Source organism: Atractosteus spatula, chromosome 2 (assembly GCF_055471065.1).
Source record: "Atractosteus spatula isolate fAtrSpa1 chromosome 2, fAtrSpa1.hap1, whole genome shotgun sequence".
In the NCBI taxonomy this organism is placed as follows: domain Eukaryota; kingdom Metazoa; phylum Chordata; class Actinopteri; order Semionotiformes; family Lepisosteidae; genus Atractosteus; species Atractosteus spatula.
The window spans coordinates 4,964,093-4,989,350 of NC_142707.1; the positions used below are offsets into that span (position 1 = coordinate 4,964,093).

The following is a 25,258-nucleotide window of genomic DNA, read 5'->3' on the forward strand; positions in this document are numbered from 1 at the left end:
GAAATCTTTCCAGAAACTATAAAAGAATAGAAAGGATGAGCTGAATACCTGGGCATACCCCGGCATATTACTACAATGTAATGTCTAAATCACGTTTCCCCTGTCTACTACTTTTTTGTCTATTAAATAAAACTAATTTATGTATGATTTTTACCAAGCAAAAAAAAATGCTTGGTAAAAAATTTAAGAAAGGCTTCTGTTTTTCAATCATCTGAATTCAGGGAAGACAATTTTAGATTCCACATTGTAATGTCGTCCTTCTGCTGAGGCATACACTATAGTGATGGAGAGCCTAAAGCAGACAAATTACATATTATCCCAATTTCAAGCCAGATTGCACCGTTAAATAGTTTGTTAAGAGAATAAGTAACCTAAGTGTTCTCACCTCATCCCTTACTGATAGCTGCTCAGTGACACAGTAATAAGGCAATCAGCTCCTTCTCCTTCCAGAGGGATCCATTCTCATTGTCAACGCCTTTCATCATTTAGGGGTAAATGACTATGGGTGTAACCATCACGTTTGTTACTGAAGTTCTGTTTTTAATAACTTCCCCTTAAGTGAAGAATTACAACAGCAGATAATGTCATACAAAACATAAAAACCAATATTCCCCGGCCAACAATCGGATTTTCCAGTCATCACAAGCGTGTGAAATAGACAAACACTTAATATCAAGTGAAGAGTTGAAACATCTACAGTACATCTCCAGACCAAGTTCATTTGAAAACAATAATGACTGCACAAATAGAAAAACATTATCAGCAGTACACTTACGGAGTGGGTATTTTTAAGGTATAGTTTTTATTAAGGAGATGGCTGTCTGGCACTGGAATTCCTTTGTTAATTTTTATTAAGACAATTCGTTACTGCTGTGACAGCTGCAAGGTGCAGTACATTAAGGCGTCATTAAATGCGTGACACCTGTGTTATTCCGGATATCAAGTTAGAGGGAAATTACCGCCCTTCGGGCTGATGTTTCTTGATTAAATGACTGGAATCATGTCGCCGTATCTGCAGAAGTGATTCAGAACAACCAAAGAAAAAAAATGCAACGAGACTTCGAAAAAGCTTGAAAACCAGACATAGAAAGTAAATTGTGGCGAAAAGAAACACCTCTGTTAAAGGGTCAATTAACATGCATTAATGAACAATGCTGAGCCATTAATAGTACTCTTAACAGCCCTTAATTAACAGCGCAGAACTCGACGGCGAACTCTATTTCTGTGCGGCTTATAAACCAGTACTATCCCACCATTTAAAAATAGTGACACCTAGTGGTTAACAAAAAAAATGTAGCGCACTCAGTGAAACGGCTCACGCTGAACTGTCCATACGGAATGTCACACAAATATCCAAATACGCACAATTTCAAAGGTGCCAGGCTCATTTAGATCTCTGATACAAAATAACACACACATATTTTTCTAAGTGCAATAGTATCATTTTTTTTTATACTGTAGTCACGTCCCATATAATAAAACGAAACCTATTGTGACTGGATTGTTAAAGACACGATGCTTGTCTTTAACAAAGCACCTTTTCAGCACTGATGAAAAAAGTAATTAAAACAGCCCATCCATCTATTATCTAACCTCTTTATGCAATACACATGAGAAAGGAGCAGGATTTTCCCAGAAACTAATTAACCTATGGTAGGAAACCAGAGCATCTGGGATAATCCCACATAAATATGGGGAGAACATACAAACTCCCCGCCAACAGCACCCTAAGTCTAAAATTTAACCCAGGGACAGCAATGCTATCCCTAGTCAATTAGTCAATTTTCCCCATCATTGAGCAAAAAGCATTATTAATCTACCTTGCACTTCATCAGGGTGTAAGCTTGCAGTTCACAAACCACACTTTATTGATCTTTACATAGGCAGTAGTGCAAACCTATCAATTCAAACATCAGCGCAGATTTCTTTTGGAATCTCGCAGATTCAGATTTTAGAGAGAAAAGATTGTCATTACTTTTTCAAACAAAAAAAAATTACCAGGCTAAGTTGAGAATTTGCATTAAAATGAAGTAGAGTGGTTTTGTGCATGCGTGTACATTTATAGAGGCCAATGCCAGACAGTTTTAGCTCTGGTAAAATCAGTTTTTCTAAGAAAAAAGTTCAAATTGATGGGGTACTGTACTGTGAATGACTGCGGTATCACGTATTTTTACATCTTTAAATAAACTGTTGATCCCATCTCTAAGTTAATAAAACAGCTTCACTGCCTGAATTCATTATTGAGGTCTATCGATCACCCTCTATCTCTTTTTCACAGCAAGATAATCTTCCATTATTTAGACTGTACAGTCTATTCATTTTCAAATATTTGATCGCTTGACATAGCAGTGTTTGGCCTGCTCTCAGAGCTGAGCAGTTCTACAGATACCACAATCCCAGGATCACCAAAGTAATATAATATAACTGCAATGGACTGTTGAGTCAAAGTTTCTTGGGTTTATCTTCTTCTCGGTATAGAACATTCAAAGAACTTGAAAACAAATTCATCACAAGCCCTTCAAAATGGTATTGTACTGTAACGCCCACAGGGTTCAGCAGGGAATGGAGCAGGCGTAGGACTCAGGAAAAGGGGTTGAACTACACATTTAATAACCAGAACCAGGAAAGGTACACACACAGGGACAGGGGTTACAGCGCTGCACCTACTCTAACACACACACGAAGGGAGGAGGCTGTCTCCCAGCCTCCGCCCTACTAAATACAGTCCCATAGTCCCGCCCCCAGGTGCTGTTCTCAGCCCACCTTGCATGCACGTGGCATGACAATACTATGAATAATATTTGTATTTACCCAGATCAGAGTATTGTAGTGGTGAGCATTATTGCTTGAAGTGCTGGGGCCCCATGCTTCAGTTGCTGATCTGGGTGTTATCTGGTGCATGGAGTTGGTACAGTTTGTTCTCCCCATGTTTGCATGGGTTTCCTCCATGTGCTCCGGTTTAGGTAGGTTAGTTGGTTTCTGGTAAGTGCCCTGATGTGAGTATGAGCATGTCCATGTCGGTGTGTGGCCTGTGATGGACTGACATCCCGTACAGGGTGAATCCTTGTGCCCACTGCTTACTGGAATAGACTCCCTCTCCACCATGACCCAGAATTGGAAGAAGTGACACGAAAATGGATGGATGGATTTAACCAGATAAGTAAACCGAGAACACTTTTACAACGACAGCCTGGCTCACCCCACTGTTGCAGAGAAGAAAAAGCAGTGAGAGATAAAAGAATCAATAAAACAGTAAATGAATAGCACAACATGATGGCATATAATACTTAATAATAGTGTAAGGCAAAATCTTTAAACATTGGTGCTGTGTGGGAAGGAAATTGTTAAACGGCATGCATCACAAAAACAGGCTACACGTTACACACAACAATGCATTAGGGGGAAGTTAATGAGTACCTGACAGCTGTGTTAGGTGTCCCCATGGGAAAGCAATGGGCTAACATCAGCGCCGGGCCCAGAGAGGTATTAATCATCCTGCAGCTCATTCATCACTACCCATACACACTCTCCTTTACACCACTGCTAAATCCGATAATAGGCTGACTCAGCATCTACTGTATTTCCAACAGGACGCATTCTTTCAAGGCACCATTGTACTAATTAATATGAGGCGTGAGTCTTACTCTCCTTTCCTGCAATGTTTACCTCACAGGTCAAGATTCCAGGCAGCAGCAAATTGTAAAATTATACCAGAGTTGCAATATCAGTCATGAACGCACCTTGCCTGCCAACCTTAATCCATGCACTTCTAAAATTTTTCACCATAGACAGCTCATATACACAGAAAAGCAGATAAATGTTTACATTAAATACAGCCAGGACCTTATACTTTATTCAAAATAACTGGAGGCTACAAGGTCTTTACACTCTAGCTTTTTAATTGGTTCAAAACTGTATTTAGTTAAATATTTGTAATTTGGTTGTACTGGGTGCTTCTGAAAATATCCAGGCAATTCAAACAGCCATCACAGTGATCTGTGAGCCACAGATCTGGACACAAAGTACAGACCAGGAGACACTACCATCACCCAGTGGGCACTGCCGTATATTCCAAGGATACCAGAACTTGTAACCAGCAATGTCTGTGCACCGGTGTTGTTTGTATATGGAAATATATTCCCTGAAGTACCAATTTATATCGCCTCACAAAGCATACCTTCCATATTGCTGCGGTCATAAAAGCCAGATAACATTATGAGCAACGTATCTGCATTACTTGCTCAAGGGGCACCCAAGCATGGACCTGGATGCAGGTGTGTCTGTAGGTTTACATTCCAACACAAGCAAGCTAATCCAGCTGGTTACTAGCTTCACTGTTATTCAACAGCTTCTCTTGGCTCTTCAAGTGTTGCTGCGCGCAACAGGACTGGAAAACCTGCAGACACAGTGCCCTCCAGGAGCAGAAGGTTATTACTGTTGAGCCTCAAAGCCGGGATGAACACTGTCAGCTTCTTTGATAAGGACTGTGTCTCCCATGTGCAGCAGGAAGGCTGTTTGGCTTCAGTTTTCAGATAGAGCAAACAGTGTGTCCAATGACCACACAGGACGGACAGATTAAATCATTTTATACAAGATCTGATGACTGTGTATTACCACCATCACCTCTGTAAAGAAGCAGTGCTGTACAGGATTTGCATCATAATGCTCGATTTCAGAACTAAACAGTTACAGGGCTGGTTGCTGATTTTTCCAAATTTAATACATACAGATTTGTTCTAGTGGGATTACCTGAGCCTGACTGTTATGCAAATCTGTAAATTATGTATTTAGACGAGTACAGAGAAAGTTGCTGTGACATATGCAATGCAACACAAAACAGCATTTTTAAAAAAACAGGCTTTTAGACAAATGCACCTTTTCAGAATATAACCTGCTTTAAAAGCTAAATTATATTCATTGGTTAAAAAAATGAGCTGAGCAGCTGAGGGCTGTGAACACAACAGATTCCTTCTCTACAACCTTTTATTGAAAGGAGCATAATCAAGTCAGTCTGGCCCTCATTGAGCTCAGATGTTTTTGATTCTGCAGTTTGCCTACAGGAGCTGTCTTCCAGGGTTAGTTAAGAGCCAGCAGACTATTAAGGGCCTTCAGTTTTAATATTGTCCATACACGAACAAGACATCTTGCTCTCTTAAATCACAGCTTTAAACCTGGTTTCATCATGGTAGATTATCATCTTTGGTTAATTTGGAAATATTGATTCCAGTTGTAAAATAACTAATTTCAGAAAGTTGCAAAAACAGTTTGCTCAACTACTGTATAAGTGAGATATTGGAATCCATTTTGTTTTTGCTTTTAAGATGCACTGTCTGCACAGAGATGGTACCAGGAAAAACTCTGTTATGTCTCAGTTTTTCTAGCCTTTGAAAAATACCTAAAACATCTTACACAGAAGAATCTTTTGAAGGACAAACCCTTAGAGAGATACAGGTAGTATAAGGGAAAATTTCCCAGATTTGGGCCTCGTGACTTCAGCAGAAGTGAGCTTCATTCCTAATTAGCTCCAAGTTAGTAATTTAACTCCTTGATTGAAACAGCAATCTGTGCAATTAGATCTTTTCCATTCTTCGAACTCTTAAACAGCAAAGAGATCGAAAGCACATTTCCCAACCAGAGTAATGTCTCCAACGTTTCAGGAGCTGTTTATGTCTAAAAATAAGGTCTTCTTGAAGTTAATTCCAATCAACGTTTAAATTAAGTAACTATGCGCTAATGAGGAGCTAAGATAGAAAGAATACAAGAATAACCTCAATTAAGTCAATACTTTATTCCACCCACCAACTGAAAATTCCAAGCCCAAGTATATCAATAGGCCCTTCGCTGGGTAGACTGCTCAACTCTGATTCATTATATTTTTATGCCAAATGATGCCTGCCTTTTCACATTATAAGAAACTTGGCCTTGGATAAAGGCGTTCTCTAATGTATTATAACTATTATTAATAATGGTTACAATCACCCTCTAGCCAATTTATGAATTCATGATTGCTACAGTAGATAAGTCGATTTTCTGATTCGCTCCTCTCCTCTAACGCTTACAAATTGCAATTTACTCTCTCTGGCATGTTGCAAATGTGTTGAACATTCTCCAGACTAGGAGACAGATACCCCAGAGGCTGCAGCATCTTCGTTTTAGAAAAAAAAAAACTAGCTGTGGTGCATTTTAGAAAACCCTTCAGCTTCTATCTGTCTGCCTGTATTTCCCCTTATGGAAAGAACATTCGGAGCAAGAGGCATTGTGTGTGTGTGATCTCTCTGTAATCTTCTTAATAAACTGATATTTCTCAGATGGCTCAGCTCAGAGACAAACGGCTGTGCGTTATCAACACATTTTGGTATTTTAATTAGTTGTGCAAATGAACTTAATGCACTGGGAGCTGCTGCTTAATGGATCACACTGTATAAAAGGTATTGTAATGATTTATTCAACTAAACAAACCGATTCTGATGGCCGTGATGCCCAAAGAGAACAGAGCAAAAGTCCCCTCCTTCCTTGATAACATGTATGGCTGAGAAGGGGGAATACATTAGCACACTGTCTCTCTAGGAAGGTAAGCCCATCCACAGATGCCATTAAAGCTTCCGTTTTGACACATAAAAGAAAGGTCTTCTCATCTTTCATCTTTTCCACAGGATGAGGGTTTTTCATTGTGTATCAGTAAAACGTGCTCTCTGTGGATATTTTGCAACTGCTGCAGTTATCTTCACGAGAAACTTCAAATCAGGTGGAAATTGCCCCTTGAATTCTCAAAAGCAGCTTGGCAAAAAATATATATATATATTTTAGAAAAGACACGTTAAGGAGTCCTTCAACAGTATTGCATCTATTTCTGAAAATATGGCTGCATGCAATCTATCCACCTGAGAGGGACTAAATAATTGTTTTGCTATTATTTTCTTGTGCTTTTCTTTGGGGTATTTTAGCTGGGAATAATTAAAATTCCATTCCCCGTCTTAATTAGCTGCTGTGTCCTTTTGCATGACTGTTGTCCATCTGTCCCACCAACATCAACTGTGAGCTCCAATATGCGGAAATTCTGGGTGCTTGAGCAAACTGCACTTGGCGCTACTGAAGGAAGAGGAGAGATTACCAGTATTAGGAAATACAACATTATTTTACAGTCATCAAAAATCAATCAGGAAATCCCCCAAGGGAAACTTTTTCCATTGTAAAATGTATCTAGCGCATCGCTTTTCCTTCCTGCGAAGAGGCAAAAAAAAAAATTGAGGTTCAGCTTTCAAATCACGTTACTCGGACTTTCCTTTTTTTAAAACAATGTTTGTTGCTGCAAGAGAAGAAAAAAAAGGACTGAAGCACAGGGAGCCGCCACTGCAGTCCCTGCCGTCTCTGCATTTATTTTGTTGAATGCTGATAACGCATTAAAAAACGCGGACAAAGTCAGCGAGCGAGTGACCCCCGTACCACGGGCCTTAACACGCGTGTCCCCAGGGAGGCCGGAGCAGGCTGCCGGTGTCCCGGGTGCCGTGGAGGTCGGCAGATATTTTGTGGCAGTATGATATTCATATCCGAACGACTTTAAATAAAACCACCTCACTAAGACCCCGTCAGCACAATTTCGCGAATGCCACTGGCGTTTCTGCTCAAATTGCAAATTTAGGCCAGCGCATACATTTGACGGCGACAGCGGGGTTTTGTGTGTGTGTGTGTGTTAAAAATATACAGTAATCCTCTTTTTTTTTGAGGGAACCTAATTGTGTTTTCAGAAAAAGGGTCTATCTCCCTTACCGAGGCGGTGCTGGAATCAGTTTGACAACCACGGGCATCGGAGAAGGGCTTTACTCAGCCTCCGAAAATTGGCATTTAAAAAAAGAATAGATTTTATGCCGCTTTTATTATATCAGGATAATTTATGTTGTAAATGGAAAATGGTGTGTTCAGATTCAGTATAATAAATGTCTCTTATTAAGCTACCTCTCACATAAATGTACCCCTTTGGGGGATGAATTAAGTATTTGGAATTGAATTACATTAGGAGTTCACTACTGAGCCGAACATCCCCCTATAGTTCATCATTTGGACTCTCCGAGACAGCATTAACTATCACTTCCAAAGATGTCAGTATAGGAAGTTACCATGCTAAGTCAACTCAGGGGTGCCAACTAGGAAAAGCTTATGACCTGGCGGAGACACATCTTGGTTCAACCACGCTGAGCCAAATTCAGCCCCCACAGTATCATAATCAGGGTCATTTATATTTGAAATTGTGCAGCTCATCGAAATCAAGAGGATCAAAGAGAACATGTTTCCTTTTTATCCTCCTCTCCCCTTTGTTTTAGTGTTTGTGCGAAGTTTAACGATGAAAATCTCAGGTATTACAAGATAAGAAGCAAGTTCCAAAACTACACTCACTCCTTTATATATATATATGTCTACAGTAGTAGTGCTACTGGTAGGTGAATGGTCTGTTTTTGCCTTAGCTTAGAAAAATGTTTTCCTAATGTTATAGCCGTCCCCCAGATTCGTTTTCTGTCAATTTTAGGTGTGTCAGCGACATCTTGTGGTCAAATTCTGAATCGCACCAGAGAGTTTTCTACACAGTGCCCCCAAAGGAACACGTTATGTTTGAAAATTTAAGAAATTAATGACCGTAAAAAGAGCAAACGTGTAGGATGGTTGTGTATAGCATTTGAAATGTCAACTTATCTTTGCACACAATGTTTTTGTGAAAATATTGGCCTTTCTTCACAAAAGAGCTTCTACTGTATGTGCTGTTAACGTTAATTACAGTGCAGCGCCTCATTCTACATTATAAAGCAGTCAGATTTTAGCTCTACGCAATGATAAATAAATTTAATAATAAATCATTCATGATTGGTTTCCTAATGGTTGAATTCCGTGCAACAGTAAGGAGGTGTTAATAAAAATCCAAGAGCTGTTGAAGTTAAACTAACCAAAAGGTATTGATTATCTTTGAAGGGGTAAATGTGTTCTTGTAAAAAGACAAGTGGTACTTATTCATCTTGTTGAGGTTCTGACAGTACAGACTGGATTTATGGATTTAACTCACTACAGTGCATTTTTCAGAATCAATGTTACTGGCAAATGAAGATACAGTGACAACACATAGCTTTCTTGTGTACCCACTTTAAAAGAAGTGTATATATATGAATTAAAATGTCCAGAAACTTGGTCTATGGGTGCCAGCAGCCATATCACCCTGCAGCTCTCAACTGGCTATCCACTGAAGCTAAGCAGGTGTGAGCCTGGTCAGTACCTCCTGGGAAACTATGGTTTGCACCCTGTCCAGAGTGTACCCTGCCTTGCACTCGTTGCTTGCTGGTTAGGCTCCGGCTTCTCGCAATACTGTATGGTATAAAGCGGTTAGGTAAATAACATCACATGACTTGGTCTACAACACTGCAACACCAATTCCACTAGTCTGTGAAGACACTAGCTTCCACGTTTCTGTGAAGACATGGAATGACTCATCTAACAGACCCTCATGCAAATCTTTTAACCTGACCTGTGTTTTTTTTTTATTCCACCAAGGCTTTGTGAACCTCCTGAAGCTGTCTGAATGGATGCATTAGCCAGGTCTGCTGTTGCTTTCAACAATGAATCAATGTCACTAGCCTTCTTCCCATACCACAGCATTTTGAAAACAGGCTCTGATCTGCTGTTACATTACAGTTATCAGGAATCAATCTGCACTTTTCATACCAAACTGCTTAATGACACACAGATACCATTATGCACCAGTATTATGCAACAAACCAGGTGCATACATGAGAAACTGTTTCACTAGTTGAATAAAGGGGGCATTCAAGAGAGGTTAGATTGTAGCCCAAAGTGGAATTTAGCTGACACAATGGAGTCAAGACACTAACCTATGAACAGTGCCATGGAATCTTTAATGATCATGTAGTCCTCACCCCAGTTTAACATTTCATCTAAAGGATATATAATTTAACATTCCATGTGAGTCATTCCTACACTATCACAGAATCCGTCAGCCATTAAAGCTGGACAAACCCAGCTACAGTTCATTTCAGTATAATGGAGATGGCGATACAAATCTTTCTTCAAATAGTACAACATGTAAATTAACGTCGTTAAATTTGTCGAAGACTGACATTTCGGTGTTACGTGTACAGCTCTGGTTTACAACGGTGTCATTTCCTTACATTTCATCAATCAAGTACTTGATATAGTATTTGATCTTACGCTGCGACGTTCGTAGCTTTAAGAGAATGAAGTGCGAGATTGTAACATAACAAAATGTAATCTTCTACGAAATATTTCCATACGTTTGTCTAATAACTTTGTCGGTGTTTTCCAGCAAGAGACTCCCTTACTACTCAAAGGGAACTGGGCAGTTAAACATGAAGTCACCGTAATACTGTATTTGGATGATCTCAAGCATTTTAGTTTGTAAAAATGCGTAGGCTTTGCTAATAAGAACAGGTTAGATCAAAATGGCCTTTTCGAGAGATTAAAAAAAAAACATTTTCGTACCGTGAAGATTATATTATGTTGGAATACTGTACGTATCCCAAAACGCCTTACACGCTATCATTAAAAAACGAAAATGTTACTTTTTGACGAAATGAAAAGCATACATGATTTACATAGTCGTTTGCACATCAATATGTACAGTACAATGCCCAATCCACGGTAGTGGTTTGAGTAAATATTCAATAAATTATTTTGTGTCCTAGAATAAACCATTATCTGGTGTATTACAGTCCTTATTCAGGATCAACGAATTAGCGTTTCGAGAGAAACCACGTGTGTTCCTTGTTTATCACTGGTAAATGAAATTTTTAACTTAAATCTAGTTTTTTTAAAGCGGATTTTGTGCCGCTTCCAAAACTGATGTATCCCCGGGCAAACTGATTTAGATTCCCAGCTTTCGGTGCTTCTTTAAAATGTTCTTTCAGCTTTAAAAAAAACGTTGTAAGGGGGCTGAAATTTGGTTGACAGGTCACAGAAAAACACGAACGCCGTTTGTGAGAAGCGTCTGCTGCGTCATTCGCCCCTGTGTCTGATCATCATAAACTGATCACCCATTAAAATCGTCTGAAGTCAGAAAAGGGGGAGCTATTCTTAATCATTAAGATGAGAAGAGTCTGTATAAAGTTCCGTGTTCTGAAGTTGTTTCATATACTTTTGAAACCAAGAACAGGGCAAAAAAAATCTAAACAAGCAAGCTTATCAATTACAGTACATGCATCAATTAGCACTAGGGATTAAGGGTCCCGTTGGAATGTAAACCAACAGAATCAGAGGTCGCTCAGGGTCAAGGGTGAGAGACGCTGCAATGGAGAACGCACACTCGTTTCCTTTATTTCCTCAGAAACATGACTTTTCTGAGAATGAGAATTTTGATCTATCATTTCAAACATTTGTTGTGCAAAATTGCCAACCAGCAACCCTTAAAAAACCCTAAGATTCAAGATGCAGTGCAAAACAGAGTTTTACTGCACACTGTAGAGAGTAAAGGACCTATTTGAAGTCATTTTGAATTGGCAGGCTGTTCCCTTGGTTGAAACTAGTAGCAAATGATTTACAATTCTTAAATAGAAACATCTTTTTGCATTTAAGGATTGATGAGAATCATAGTTCTTTAGTTTAAGGACACTATTTTACTAAATATGATTGTATAGTGTTCTTAAAGAACATACTATTAGTAATTGAGCTTCCTTGCAATTTGGGACCAATATACTATAGCACACACCTGCCGGATAGCTACGGTTCCTCTCACATACAGATTAGTTTAATCCTCCATGCTATCATATTATCACTCCACACTTAGCTCTCTATTCTTCTATTGCAGATGACCCTAGGTTTTTTAATTCATCCATATCACAATGATTACTTGTTAATGGTAATGTCCTGGAATTTACATGGTCTATGAAAATTGAGATAAAACCACTTTGAAACTGGACTATTTGTACACTCCATTAACTTGAGGTTGCCTGTGTATGCTTTGGAATGAGACACCGCTATGCGTGTTCATCAGTGCTACTAGTAATCCACTATCACACAAACCATGAACAGGAGATCATCCATCTTCTAACCTGCTTATCCAGTGGAGGCCAGTGCCTATTTCCCATTAGGGGGTGTAAGCACACAGCCTAGGCAGGCCGACGTGACTAATGAAAAACGAGTTGAAACAACATGCCTGCAATCGACTCTAGGTGCTCCAAATCAATCATACGCTATCCAGCAGCTGTTCTAGAAACTAGAACGCGCTCCATCAATCACATGGTTTAGCATTAGAATAGTTTAAAGTGCATCATGTCACTCGACGCAATTCAATTGGCGTTTTCCCCTCTTTTTGAACACTTCGGAGTGAAAGTGCCTTGGGCCTACGGCCACCAAAATCACGGCCTGGTGGTGGGTTGCAAGGGAAACTGGAGAACTGGAGCCTTACCAGGCAAGCAATGGGCACTAGCAATGGGTACAACTGCACCCGGGCCCAGATCTAAAGGGGTGAGTTGCTAACTCAAATTACAGCTTTTTTTTTTGGAGAAAAGACCATCCGTAAAATAAACGAACGAAAGTTCATAGGTCAGGGGCGGGGAACGCAGTGTATTCTCAATATCAGTCTGGCATATTTTTAAATAAAACAATGATCTATGGGGAAAACACAGCTGTGCGGATGATTCGCAATTGGTCATTGCCGCATTCACTCCAAAATATGTAGAATTGGATAACGTGACCTGTTCCCCTGCAAGACTGAGCAACAGACAAGCTTACGCTGAGCTAAGCAAAGTTCGTTAGGGTGCAACATGAAAGCGGATAGCGAGAAACACAAACAGAAAAGACCATTGGAAAAGGTTTCCAAACACAGTGGTTGCATGTCAAGTGTTTTTAACAATTCCAGTTGCTGTCGCCAGTGCTGGATGCTCGTTTAGCAAACTGAATTTGATCAAAACTTATCTAAGGTCCACCTTGTCACAGGAAAGACTGTCAGCTCCAGCTTTGCCATCTATCGAGAACAGCACTGCAGGGCAGGTGGATTTCAGGGATATCATTGCCAAGTTTGCTGCTACGAGTCAAGTTGTGAGGTAGGCCCATGTTTTTCCACATTTAAATAAGTTACCAAGTATCAAGTTCAATATGTTAGTCCATTGTAATTCTGCACTCTTGCTCTGTGTGCACTGGCGGAGGGAGAAGGAAGCCGGGGAAGGGGGGAGGCTTTTGTATTTACTTGCACCCGGGCCCAAGTATGGGTTGTGCCTGCCCTGCCTACCAGCATGTTTTCAGTTTTGCAGAACACCTGGAGGAAAACCATGCAAAAACCGGGAGAACATCTCCTCCTTTAATCTTCACTCCTGAGCCACGGTGACAAGAGATCTTTAAAAGATGAGGACATCCGTTTCAAGCCCACTTAGGGAACATCGATGTGGTAGAAATCATTAACACACGGCTCATTCATTTTTATTTCTGACAAAATACCATCCCTGGATCTTTTCCTTTACCCTGGCTACACATTGCACATTTCCATGTCTCCAGCAGGCCATCTAGAGGCGGTGGTACTATTTCTACAAGTTCTACTACAAGAACCTTTTTGCAAGGCTCATCAGTTTGTCCTTCTCAGTTTGTTAATCCACCTTCTTTTTACACCGCATTAACCTAAATGGGCAGTTTACTGGGCAGACGTAATTGACATTTGAGCAATGAGCTTTATATACCAATAATCTGTTCAGCAAGGAAATGCCACTTAGCTTTTAGTCACCCATTTTTTATCCTGTTTATCCAATACAGGGTCACGGGGGAGACAGAGCCTCCCAGCAACCAACGAGCACAAAGCAGAACACACTCTGGACAAGACACCAGTCCATCACAGGGCACACACTCACTCACACCAGGCCCCATTTTCCTGGAAGCCAAATAGCCTACCAATTACTGTATGTCTTTGGACTGTGGGAACACCCAGAGGAAATGCATACAAACACGGGGAGAACATACTGTACAAACTCCACACAGATAGCACCCCAGAAATGAACCCACGGCCCCAGCACTGCGAAGCAGCAATGCAATTTATCCAAGTAATGTCTAGACTGCGTGTACAGAAAGGCCACAGGGGTGTGTAGAATCTGGGCAGATTTAAACCCCAAACTGAAAATGAAACAAGGCTTCACTGACCAATTCTTGAATGAGCTGCTGCTCTTGTACCAGCGTCAACATTTATTATAGCGCATTTCATATTACAGTGAATACTCCACGTTTAGAACTTATCCTTAACCAACACCTCACTAGGTTACACCCGAGACACAAACGGGAAATATGATTTAGTTAACTGAATATTTATTCCTCACTCTCTTTTGTAAACATTTATGCAGCAAAAATCATTTTACTTGTTAAATTCCCATGGCTATACTCATGTCACATACAAAAAGTAAAATATTTTTGAAAAGTGCACTTTATAAGTCACACTTCAAAAATAACTGTACATGCTGTGAAAAGACTGAAACATGCAATGCAAGTTGCATATCTCCAAATGTCATCCACACTGCCAGAGAAACGTTTTTTAAAATTCTAAATGGCCTAGTTTTTTAGTCAAATCAAGTACTTTAAATTAAGAAGAGAAATGTTCCATCATGTTCTACATTTAGTACATGATCACTGTTCATACTGATTTGACAGGATCACTAACTTACCATACATTTTAGGTCTACGTTCTCTGTGCTTATGTTACACAATTTATGCATTTCACAACAATATCAACAATTTCAAATAATGCCTCATTTAATATTTTATTCAAAGCAAACTTGTCAATTAAAACTGCAAATGCACCAAGGAAAAAATACTTCCATGAAACTGAATACTGGATTAAAAAAAACTGAAGGTTTCCAACCCTCTCTATTTAATAAAACAAAATATGCTGAACAATGCAATCAAACGTAAAATACAATGGCCAATTTATGCACTACATAGGTCAACATAGATCAATCACAAAGTGTGACAGGATCCTTAGCAAAAGAACACAGGTATGTCAGAGTCAGTGGAATCTCTCTCATCTTCAAGAGCTGGAAGGAGATCAGTGCCTGGCAGATAACAGTGAGGTGAGTCACATGGTCTCTTCACATTCTGGATTTTCACATGAGCAGGAAGGGTGGTTTCCGGAGGGGGACACACATCTCCTTGACCTACAACAAAGCTGGCCCTTTCTTCAAGAGGCTGGTGATCTCTGGGCACCAGGCTTGCTTCTTGTGGACTATCTACACTCTCCTCTATGAAATCTCCTTTCAATACCTTTGCAGTGCCAGAAGAGATACAACCTTGATCGTGCTGTCCACTAGATTGTGCTGGAGGAGCCATCAGTGCACCATTCTGTAAGAGCAAAGGGGTGATGTGTTTATCTAGGTCTACTAGATCAGCTTCCTTCAAAGACACCACATCTCCATCTTCTAAAGCCTTTGGAAGGGTTTGCTTGGTGTCTTCAACACTAATTTCATTCAATACATCTAGTTGAGCATTGTTCTGGTTGTTTTTGATATTATGGCATTCAAGGTGTTCATCAGGGTCTACTGTTTTCCTAAAGCAAAGGTCTGATCTGGATGTAAGCACTGCTTCCAGGTTCACATCAGTCCATTCTTCCTCATTCATGTCTTGTGGTTCTTGGCTTTGCTCAGGAAGTTCTGGAGACACATGGGGATTTGCCTTAATTACAGTATCCGTGTCATCCTGATCCTTTAAAGCAGTCCCATCGTCTGAAAGATCCTGGTTCTTCAAGGCAGTCATCAAATCGGTAAGAATCGCTCCAAGGATGACATGATCCTCTGTCTCAGGGTCCATATTACTGGGGTCCATTGAAGCCACATCTTCGAAACATGGTTCAGCATGGCCTTCTGGATCAGGAGGACAGGAGAGATCATCCACTTGACCAACCTCCAGTGGAGATGTGACAGGGAGGGTGCTGCTGGTGCTGCCCTCGTCTCCAGCCTCACTGTTGGATTCAAGGTGCTTTCCCACCGATTCCCTGCAAAGATCAACACCAGCACTTACACCAGGGATCTCAAACAATCCCTGGAGATTCTACTGTCTTCTGGTTTTTGTTTTAGTCATATTTGTTCTAGTTGTATTTATTTATTCTCAGTTACGTAGCTGCTCTAAATATTTAATTAGCTGCATAAATATAATGCTTTTAACTAGGCACCAAGGTCAATAGGTAACCATAAAATTAATCAACTGCACAAGTTGTATGATCAACTGTAAAAGTCCAGAGAACAATCTTATATGTCAACCTAATTTTCCAAATTAAATCACAGTGGAACAGAACCAGAATACAAGGGCGTCCAGGAATGGCATGCAAGACCCCTGATTTACAGGGATAAAAGATCTGATACTCAAACACCAAACTTGCGTATGGTTGTGGTCCTAGTTCTGAACCATAGTTCTACCAGAAGTACAGTACATTCATCAAAGAATATCAGATGTCATGCAGTTCTCAGAACAAAGTATCTAACACTGCTTTGAAGCACAGCTGTAGGAGACCGGCTACAGCTATAAACCGCTAGGGGGATGCAGAGATAAAGAGTGGCATCAGGATTTATTTTACCATTATATGGTTCTGACATCTATAGGCACAAATTCTCTTGGTGAAATTAAACTAACATATAAATAACAGTGCATTCAGTTTTCTCTTTGCTTGTTGGTGACACTGTAGAATTTGAAAAAAATAAAGCTACCGTGATGCCCAAGGCAGTGCAGCGATCTCTGAAGTGGAGAACACAACCTATGGGCTGCTGGAAATGGGAAAATGCACTAACTCTGCACCCTTTTTTGCCATTATCACTTTAAAAAAGGCTATATTCTGCCAAAATAAAAGAGCCAACAGGTAATATTCCATTTAATCTCTGGCTTATCTTTGGAGCTGGAGGGGTGAATGCTGAAGTAAATTTGCATGGTTCTGTGCTCGAACAAAGATCATCCTTATAGCTTTAAAAAGTGCAGCTAGGCTAGCTCGCCTTCTGTAACTGGCAGATTCTGTGCTAGTGTTTGAAAACCAGACTCTTTTGATTCATCTGTAAAGATTAATCATCCATCCTTTGGTTGAGATGTTAAACTGAAGTGAGGAGTACTTGATCATTCAAGATCCAAAGCCACTCTTGGCAAGAACAGACATGTCTGCTAGATTGCAAATTTAGCCCCCAAATTAACCCCCAAATAAACTAGTCTGGCAAATTCACACTTTTCTTTCTGATCTGTTGGAACAAAATAGCTGCTATGAATTAAACATGTAGATGCTACACTTCAGTAATGGACAACGTTGTTTGGTATTCTTTGGGATGAAAAATGCTATGTATAGGAACTGGTCTAGAGGTAATTGGAGAATTAATGTCTGTTCTAAATGCCTAGGCATAGTGACAACCCCAATTATACAGATAAACAAAAGCTCCATCAGTGATTAAGTCCGCAACATATCACAAGCTACATGCAGATGTAGACAATATTGCTGCCACACTTCTTGCATTTCATACTGTACCTCCAACATTTTGCAACTCAAAATTCAAGATCATTTTGAAGGGAATTAAGTGCATGATCCCAGACATCTGTAGCTCATGTTACAGGCTGGGATAGTGAGCCTTATGTTCAACACTGTCCTTACCTGCATGAGTTTCCATGTTCCTGGCCCTCCGCCTGATCCTGGCAGATGTAGCCAGGGTTCTTTTTTCCAGGACTCTTCCTGACTTGGAAGATATTGGCCGGCATGTCCAGCCTGCGCTGACCAGTGTCCTCTGCAGAATCCTCTTCAAAAGAGCCATCTGCCCATAAATCAGTATGCTAATGAGGACAGTGACTTTCAAAGCGGCAACACTGCAGCAGGACAGACTGTTCAAAAGAAAGTCTCACCAATTTTAACACTGAAACACACCAAGGAAAATAAAAGAGAACTATGAAGTGTTTCAAACAGAATAGAAAGCATATCCTTAAGGAAGAAGTTTCAAAAGGACATCCAGCCATGTTTCTGATTCCCTGGCTTCTGTCAAGAAACACCTGAATAAGATCCTTGGATCAATTAGCTCCTAGCTTCCAAATGAACAGCATTCTCTGGCATGTCACCTCTTACATTCTTACATACCCTAAAGTAACATTTCTGCATGTCTTCTATTCAAACAAAGAGGATGTTTAAAGAAGTAATGGTTTCAAACCTTTTTAAAAACTTATTTAGATTCTAAAAAATCATTTGACACTTTCCAATCACAAACTATAACATCACATCCAGTTTCTGATGGTGGCTTTCCATTGGTTTTGGGCAAGAAATCTCTTGAAAGCTGCTAGCAAAGGAAAACAGGAAAATGCCATCAAATGCATAGGTTTGGTCTTAGCTGTTGATAGGAGGGTGTAAATTCTGGTTTTATTCTGAGCCTCAAAGTCAGATAAGGGTACATTAACACGCAGGCATCTTTAGCAGACTAAACGATAAGCTCATCTCTCTCTAATAGTATCATCCAGACAATGGCACCCATAACATCACAACATGAGGTACAGTCGTATTTTAATACAGTTTCACGTACTCACTTTGGTTTCTTCAATTTAATCCACAGCAACTAATGCTGCTCCATAAGGGGAGATGAATGAGGGTTTGCAGACATGCTTCTACAGGTCCTTCATGCGCCCCTGCCATGACACCAGCCCCACATCCTTACAGGAAGCCCAGCACAGCCCTCATCAAGACCTGACAAGTCATAGGAGCTGCTGTTTTGCCAAGGGACCAAGCCAACTAAAACCCGCTGCTGACAGCGACAGCCTGCCCATTGTGCGCCACATGGGGAATCCCAGTCTCATTCGGCTAGTGACCCAGGGCTAAGCCCATAACTTCTGGGCCATAGAAAACTTGAACAAGACACTTGGGGGCCTGCAATCTGAGTGGAGGAGAAGGAGAACTGAGCTCCAGTCATGCAAAAGGGAAGTCTGGAATTCTGGCAATTAGAAGGCTGACCAAGATTAGAAACACAATTAAAATAAAAAGAGTAAAAGAATGACTAACAATAGACGCCCTAAACACATGGACTGAATTTTGGGATAGCAACACCGACATGGTCTTCTCAAATCACAGTATTTTACCTGAGATAAAGTGATCCACACTTTCTTTTCTCCTTTTAAGGATGGTTTCGAGTTCAGGCTCTGCGGAGCTGCTGCTGACTTCCAGTTGCTCCTCTTGGTCACAGAGGTCTTTGAAAGTCCCCTCAAAAATGGCACAAAGAGAGAGGTAAGGTCATTGCAGGCCCCAGGCAACAAGTTAAATGGCTCCCAGTCCCTTTTCATTTACTTTAAACAGACATCAAGCCAATATAAAAGCACAGAGCCAAATGAACACAGAAGTGGTTTTTAAGCATCCCTGCCAACAATGCCCAAGACTAGCTTCAAATGAAAATCTAGCGCAGAATGTCCTCATTGGGCAATCCACCAACCGAGCACCAGGCAGTTACAAAACAGCTGGGGCTCAGTATGCCTCTCCTTGGCTCCTGCAAATTTGAGTTGGTAAATTCATCGCATTTAAAAAAAGTAGCAAGTTAACTGGATGAATACTGAATCGCACAATATTTTCCTGCTACCATCTCCTAAAGTAAAGCAACCCTAGTTTTACTAGAGGGGAAAAAATGCCGATGTTTTCGTCAGGTGCACATCTTTAAGGCCCCAAGGCTCTACATTTATGCAACTTGATTAAAACAAATTCAGAGCAGGAAAAGCACGTTGCTCTACATCATAAGGTCAATGTCTTTTGGTTAAGAAGTTATCTGGCTCACAACCAATACAGCATCAGAGCTTGGAAAATCCTGGGGAGTAGATTTTTGGATGGGGATGGGAGATTGTGTCTCAATGGCATTTAAAAAACTGGGATCAGCTACTTTCAATAAAAATGGGTATAATCTATATTTTAAGACTGGCATTTCAGAAAGTAAACAAAATACAGGCCTCTACTGGTAGATAGGAGTACTGCATACATCCCAGAGTCCGTATACAGTATGATCAGCACTGCCTACTGATCTTCTAAAGGGCATTTTCCTTTTATAAAAGTAGCATGCCAGCTTTATAAAGGTGTCACTATGAAGCTGCATGATTGCAAATGTGAAAAATATTCACATAATTCATGATCTGGTCTTACCTTTTGTACCTGTATAACACGTCTTAAGGAAACCCCATTTCTGATCATTTCCAGGACCTCGTTCATGCCAGGGCATTGATGGTTGGGAGAGACGTCATCTACAAGAGAACAGCCAGATCATCCGGGTTTATAGTAAAACTCGGACTTCAGATTTTAATGCTTTTAATATGAAAAGGTGTTTTTTACTTTGAAGAGAATGGGTTCACTGGCTCTATTCAGGACAAAGCTAAGATGTACTGTAGTCACTCAGGTGATTGTTTATAAAACATCAGTAAATCTATGAATCAGAAAAGTTCTAAAATGTACACAGCCAAAATGGCAGATGAAATCTACCTATTTAAAAGTAGCATTTCACATTTCTGTCTACAACAAGATTTCAAAGTCATAACATTTCATCATACAGATCTTGACACTGAGATATCCAGCTGTTTACACACTTGTAGCTCTTTCAGGAGAGGCTGGTGAGTGGTTTCCTTGCTGTGTGCAAGATGGGTCTTGCTCTTTAGAGTCCTTCTTTTTTTGGATGATTGACAATAAGGATCTGCAACAGACAAAAGTACTTAAGGAATCGAGCATTTCAGCACCACAGTCACAAGTGAAGCAGACAAGCTTCGCCATTTTATTAAAAGAAAAGTTACTTCAAGTTTGTCTAGAAAAACAAAACTTCACTCTTTATGTGAGATTCTGACTTCCGACAGTCCTCACTGTTTAAACTTTTATGGTAAATTACTCTGTATAAGTGGAACAAAGGGGTGACTGTATTGAAACTAACAAGAGGCACTTTACACAAAGGGTTGTGGGAGTTTGGAACAGCCACGTGGAAATGCCAATAAACAGCTGGATAAGATTCTCAGATCAATTAGCTAGTAGTAAGCAAATGAACCAAATAGGCCAAATTGGTCTTATGTGTATACACGTATGTTTTGTGACAGACACTTACAATCCGGTTGTCCAGACAAATTCTAAAGCTTCATAGTTTTAATTTACCAAGCAGCAGCCTGCATTATACAAAAGTGGTGAGTGACAGAAATGATGTGTAAATGTTACCTGGAGACTAACATTCTGCTCCACAGGACACCTGTCAGGGGGAGAGTTTTCCCCAAGCTCTGGGTTTATGACCCAGCCAAAGCTGTCTCACCTGAGGGGGTGGAGAAGAGGAGGAGGAGGAGTGGGCAGAGGGGGCGGGGTGGGCGGTCTGGGAGGCGTCAGGGTGTGTGGTGGGTTCTCCACCAGCTGGAGACGTTTCTGTAAAACGGCAACTAAAAGGAGAGAAAGGCAGGCATGGGTGACACAGCCAGAGAGCAGACTGCAGCTTCACAAACATGATACTATGGAAGGTCTCCGTGGAAAGGTGCCGTGGCGGGGGCAGTTGGGCATTAGGGCAGCACAGTGGTGCAGGGGTTCAGATTGCTGCCTCACAGCATTGGGGCCTTAGCACCCCCGGAACTGAACCCGTCTGTTTTCCCCGTGTCTGTGTGTGCTTCCTCCAGTTCTCTGGTTTGTTCCTACACTCCAAAGACATGCTGGTAGGTTCATTGGCTTTTGGGAACTGTATGCGTCTCTGTGTCTGCCCAGGTGTACCCCATCTTGCGCCCACTGCTTGCCAGGATAGGCTCCGGCTCCGGCTCCCTTGTGACCCCGAACTGGATAAAGCAGTTAGTAAAGGGATGAATGGATGAATGGGGGGTAAAATTGTTTTAAAAAAACTCCCTGATATGATCTTTCTAGACTAACAGGATGACTATATTTATATTCAGGCCCCTGTTTTGACTGACTGCATAGTTCCAGTACCATCACAATTTCAGGCCCCACCCGGTACATGTCCTAACTGGCGCTAGGGATGAAAAAGAGACAAAGGAGATACTGTAGGAAACTGTGTTCTAGAGACAGTCCTGAGGAATTTTATTTGCTCTAGTTTGCATCATGTACATAGTGAAAGCAATTTAAAAATATCAGCGCTGAACTGCAAACAAGTCATTAAGTTAAACAAGAATTATTCAAGATTAATAGTTTTAGACTTCTAGACAGCTTAATAGCACAGCCAGACCAAAAGGTTGGGAGAGTGTCCGTTCCGTGGTGTCAGGAGATACTGCACTTGGGAGGGTTTAATATCTGATCGTTTGCCGACGATTCATTTAATTCCAGGGTTATGTCCTAGAATGTGGGTCTGAAGCCCCTCATCATTAAAAAAAAAAAAAGACTTACCCTCGTGTTTGAGGTCCCGGACACTCTGGTTAGCCTGGTGCACCTGTTTTTCCAGCTCGCGTTTCTCCCTCTCTGCCACTGCCAGCTGCTGTTTGATCAGCCTGTAGCCTCGCTCTTCTTCTGAGCTGAGCACTGCTGGTCCAGCCGCGCCGCTCTGCAGAGGAAGAGAGGGTGGAGAGAGAAGCCTTTCAGAAAGTCCTTTGTCCCCTCTGTAATAAAACTGCTCAATGAAGGTATTAAAATGTATCCCCCCCTCTATCTATCTATCCAACTATTTATGCATCACATACTGTTGTTGTGATTTCATGTGACTCCGATATTTTGCTTGTATGTTTTGTACTTCTGTGGGAGAAGCCAAAGGCAAGTGGACAATAAAGTATCAATCTATAGCTGAGCGTCACAGGGCCTTCCCCCTCGACCACCTGAAAAACAGCTCCACTCAAAATCATCTGAAACCCTACCAGTGTCAAGTCCAGCCAAACCTTTCCTACATCAAAAAGCCGTTAAACATGAAGATGGTTTTGAGCTGGTCAGTGTGCAGTGTATTTAAGGGGGAAGATGTTCACTACATCAGCTTTAGTTCAAACTTTAGGTGCCTCCTTGTACAAACAGCAGGGATGTCAAAAACTGGGGACCCACAAGCCTCCTGGCTTTCCCTCAGCTCTCTTACATAGTTCGCCCTTAACTAACGTAATAGGATTAACTGGAAGTGTTTAATTAAAATAGATCTGTATTGATACAGCAGAGGGCTGTCTGTTCTGCACAGCATTTCCCAATTAAATAATCCTTATTTGTAAAACAACAGCATACAGAGCTGATCACAGGCACAGAAAAAGCATAGTATTGTATGAAGGTTTGACGTTTTGCAGTCAGCAGGGTTTTTTTCCACGAGTTACCGGCGTTACATGAAAAACCTTCAAACACACCAAGTGCAGTACAGTACATCAAGAGTGCATGGCTTTTAATTTGAAACACATATTTCCCTTACACAGTGCAGAAGGATCACAGCTTGGAACACATCCTTCAGAAGAAAAAGATGAGCAAGGTTATCTCTGCCCAGGGTGGGATGCCCGTTTCACACTGTAAACTGCTCTTTTGCCTAGTTGTAGGATTCTGCATATTAACAGAAAAAAAAAACGTCTGAAGGAGCTGGACTCATACTGGCGCCCCAGAACACCTTTACCTGTCCCGGGAAACCCAGCACACCTCGCTCTTCAGCCTCGCTCACGGCCACTTCATCCTGTTGGTGTCCGGTGGATTCCAGACGCCCTCGCGAATCTAAAAAAACAAAAAGGCGTCAACGGAGAGAACACTCCTGCGTTATTGATGTAGGTTAAAATTAAAAAGGTTTATAACTTTTTAAACACACGGAGGGGCGGTGGCGTATTGAACCGAAGCGTGCGAGGCACGCTGCCCGTTTAAACTGATCGTCGATGGCGTCGACATTAAACCACTTTTGTGAACGCGTTAAGTATTAAATGTGAAAGAATCAGTAACCACTGCAGGACGGCTACCTTCTCGGCTAGACAAGCTTTCCTTCTGATCAAACACCGCAGACAGATAGCCAATATTCACGTGCGCAACTTGATGAACAACCGGGTCGCGCTGAAAAGGGAGGAAAAAAAAAGAGAAATGTTCTCTGACTCGGAAAGCTCTCTTTATGGCCACACGCAATATTTGACTTGGCATTGGTAAAAACATCTCTGATTCAGAACACATCGGAAGATTCAGCCTTACCTCAGTATTCTCGACCTTTCGTAGCGTTTCGTTGTTTTTCTTTCCCCCCGCCTGCTGTCGGCCATCTGGGGAGGTTGCAAGAGGCCTTGGATAAGCAAATATGAGAGCAAAACAACAGGACATAAAATATATATCGAATTAAATTTACAATCCAAACCTTTGTCTTGGCCTTTCTGACAACAACACAAGGACGTCCAAATGTTTCCGGACATGCCGAGACGCACACCTTACCTAACTCCTGTACGACTGAACCTGATCAACAGCTATTTAAAAACTCTCACAATCACAAGCATCAATTAACTCGCTCAATCAGCCTGTCGGTACCCAAGCGCCAGTTTCAGTCTTAAAAGAAATTTGTCTTTCAAAGCGCATGCAAAATTTCGAACGCGCTGGAACTAACTTATCGCGGTGTCCCGTGGCTCATGTGAGCATGACAGCACGGAGTTTTTTTTAGGACTAATTTAATTCCTGTTTTTTTTCCCACAATAATGAGCAACTTAAAAAAAACAGCTCACCAAACAAGCCCTAAAAGGGTCAAGAGCTGTTAAGCGTCGGTTCAACTCAGGACCCCATCAGATTCAGTCAGGATTTTCACAAATGCGCTGGGAACACTTTTCGTTTTGGTTGCCGCAAAGTGACCGGCTTCATTCACACAGACAGGCTGCTCCTGACAACTAGAGCCGGGCATGGAGACGAGAGCAGCTATTTATAGAGAAAATAGTATGATGGCTAGAACTATTGAAAATGGATCATGCCTAAAGTTTTGTCTTTGAAAAGTGTGTCGTAATTCGTGTTTAAAATTTCTCTAGGTCTAAGTACTTTGCGAACCTTAACGCTTTCTATTGAAGACCGCTATATTCGCGCCAGATATTTATTGGTTAACTAAAGTAAAACCTGAAAATTAAAGGTCTATGCAGTCATCAATTCTAGTTTGTCCACCTTCCAACTACAGACTGACAACTGTGTTCTAACCAAACTTGAATGCTATCAGAATAGGTTCCATTATAATAATGTCCCGGTTTAGCAGAAACATTGTTAATACGGTAAGAAGCAACAAGACCACTTTGCGCTAGAGATGACCTGTTAGTCGCTTAGTACTGTTATAACTTACTGAAGCACAGGTTGTTCAGTGCAGGCAAATAAGTAATCTGTGGCTAATAGGTGCCTTAATAATGTAATATGTAAGGTGTATATTAGCTACAAAAGGTAAAA

At 41.0% G+C, this 25,258-nt stretch overlaps 1 protein-coding gene across 1 annotated transcript; it reads right to left on the reverse strand.

Annotated features, from left to right (window-relative positions):
• Positions 1-14,962: 14,962 nt before the first annotated feature.
• On the reverse strand, positions 14,963-24,258 carry LOC148839042 (uncharacterized). Its single transcript, XM_088909206.1, has 11 exons — positions 24,204-24,258; positions 24,047-24,111; positions 23,824-23,914; positions 23,493-23,587; positions 22,310-22,463; positions 21,243-21,363; positions 20,542-20,645; positions 20,105-20,202; positions 19,063-19,183; positions 17,603-17,759; positions 14,963-15,973 (listed from the first exon to the last, which is right to left on the reverse strand). Exons 1-11 carry the CDS (start codon positions 24,256-24,258, stop codon positions 14,965-14,967), a joined length of 2,070 nt encoding a protein of 689 aa, XP_088765332.1. The 3' UTR covers positions 14,963-14,964.
• Between the last annotated feature and the right edge of the window lie 1,000 nt (positions 24,259-25,258).

Coding starts and splice junctions, on each gene's coding strand:
- LOC148839042 (XM_088909206.1), bottom strand. CDS start 24,258: ATGTCCGGAAACATTTGGACGTCCTTGTGTTGTTGTCAGAAAGGCCAA. Junction 24,112..24,203: donor TCAGAAAGGCCAAGACAAAG/GTTTGGATTGTA, acceptor CAACCTCCCCAG/ATGGCCGACAGCAGGCGGGG. Junction 23,588..23,823: donor AAGCTTGTCTAGCCGAGAAG/GTAGCCGTCCTG, acceptor TTGTTTTTTTAG/ATTCGCGAGGGCGTCTGGAA.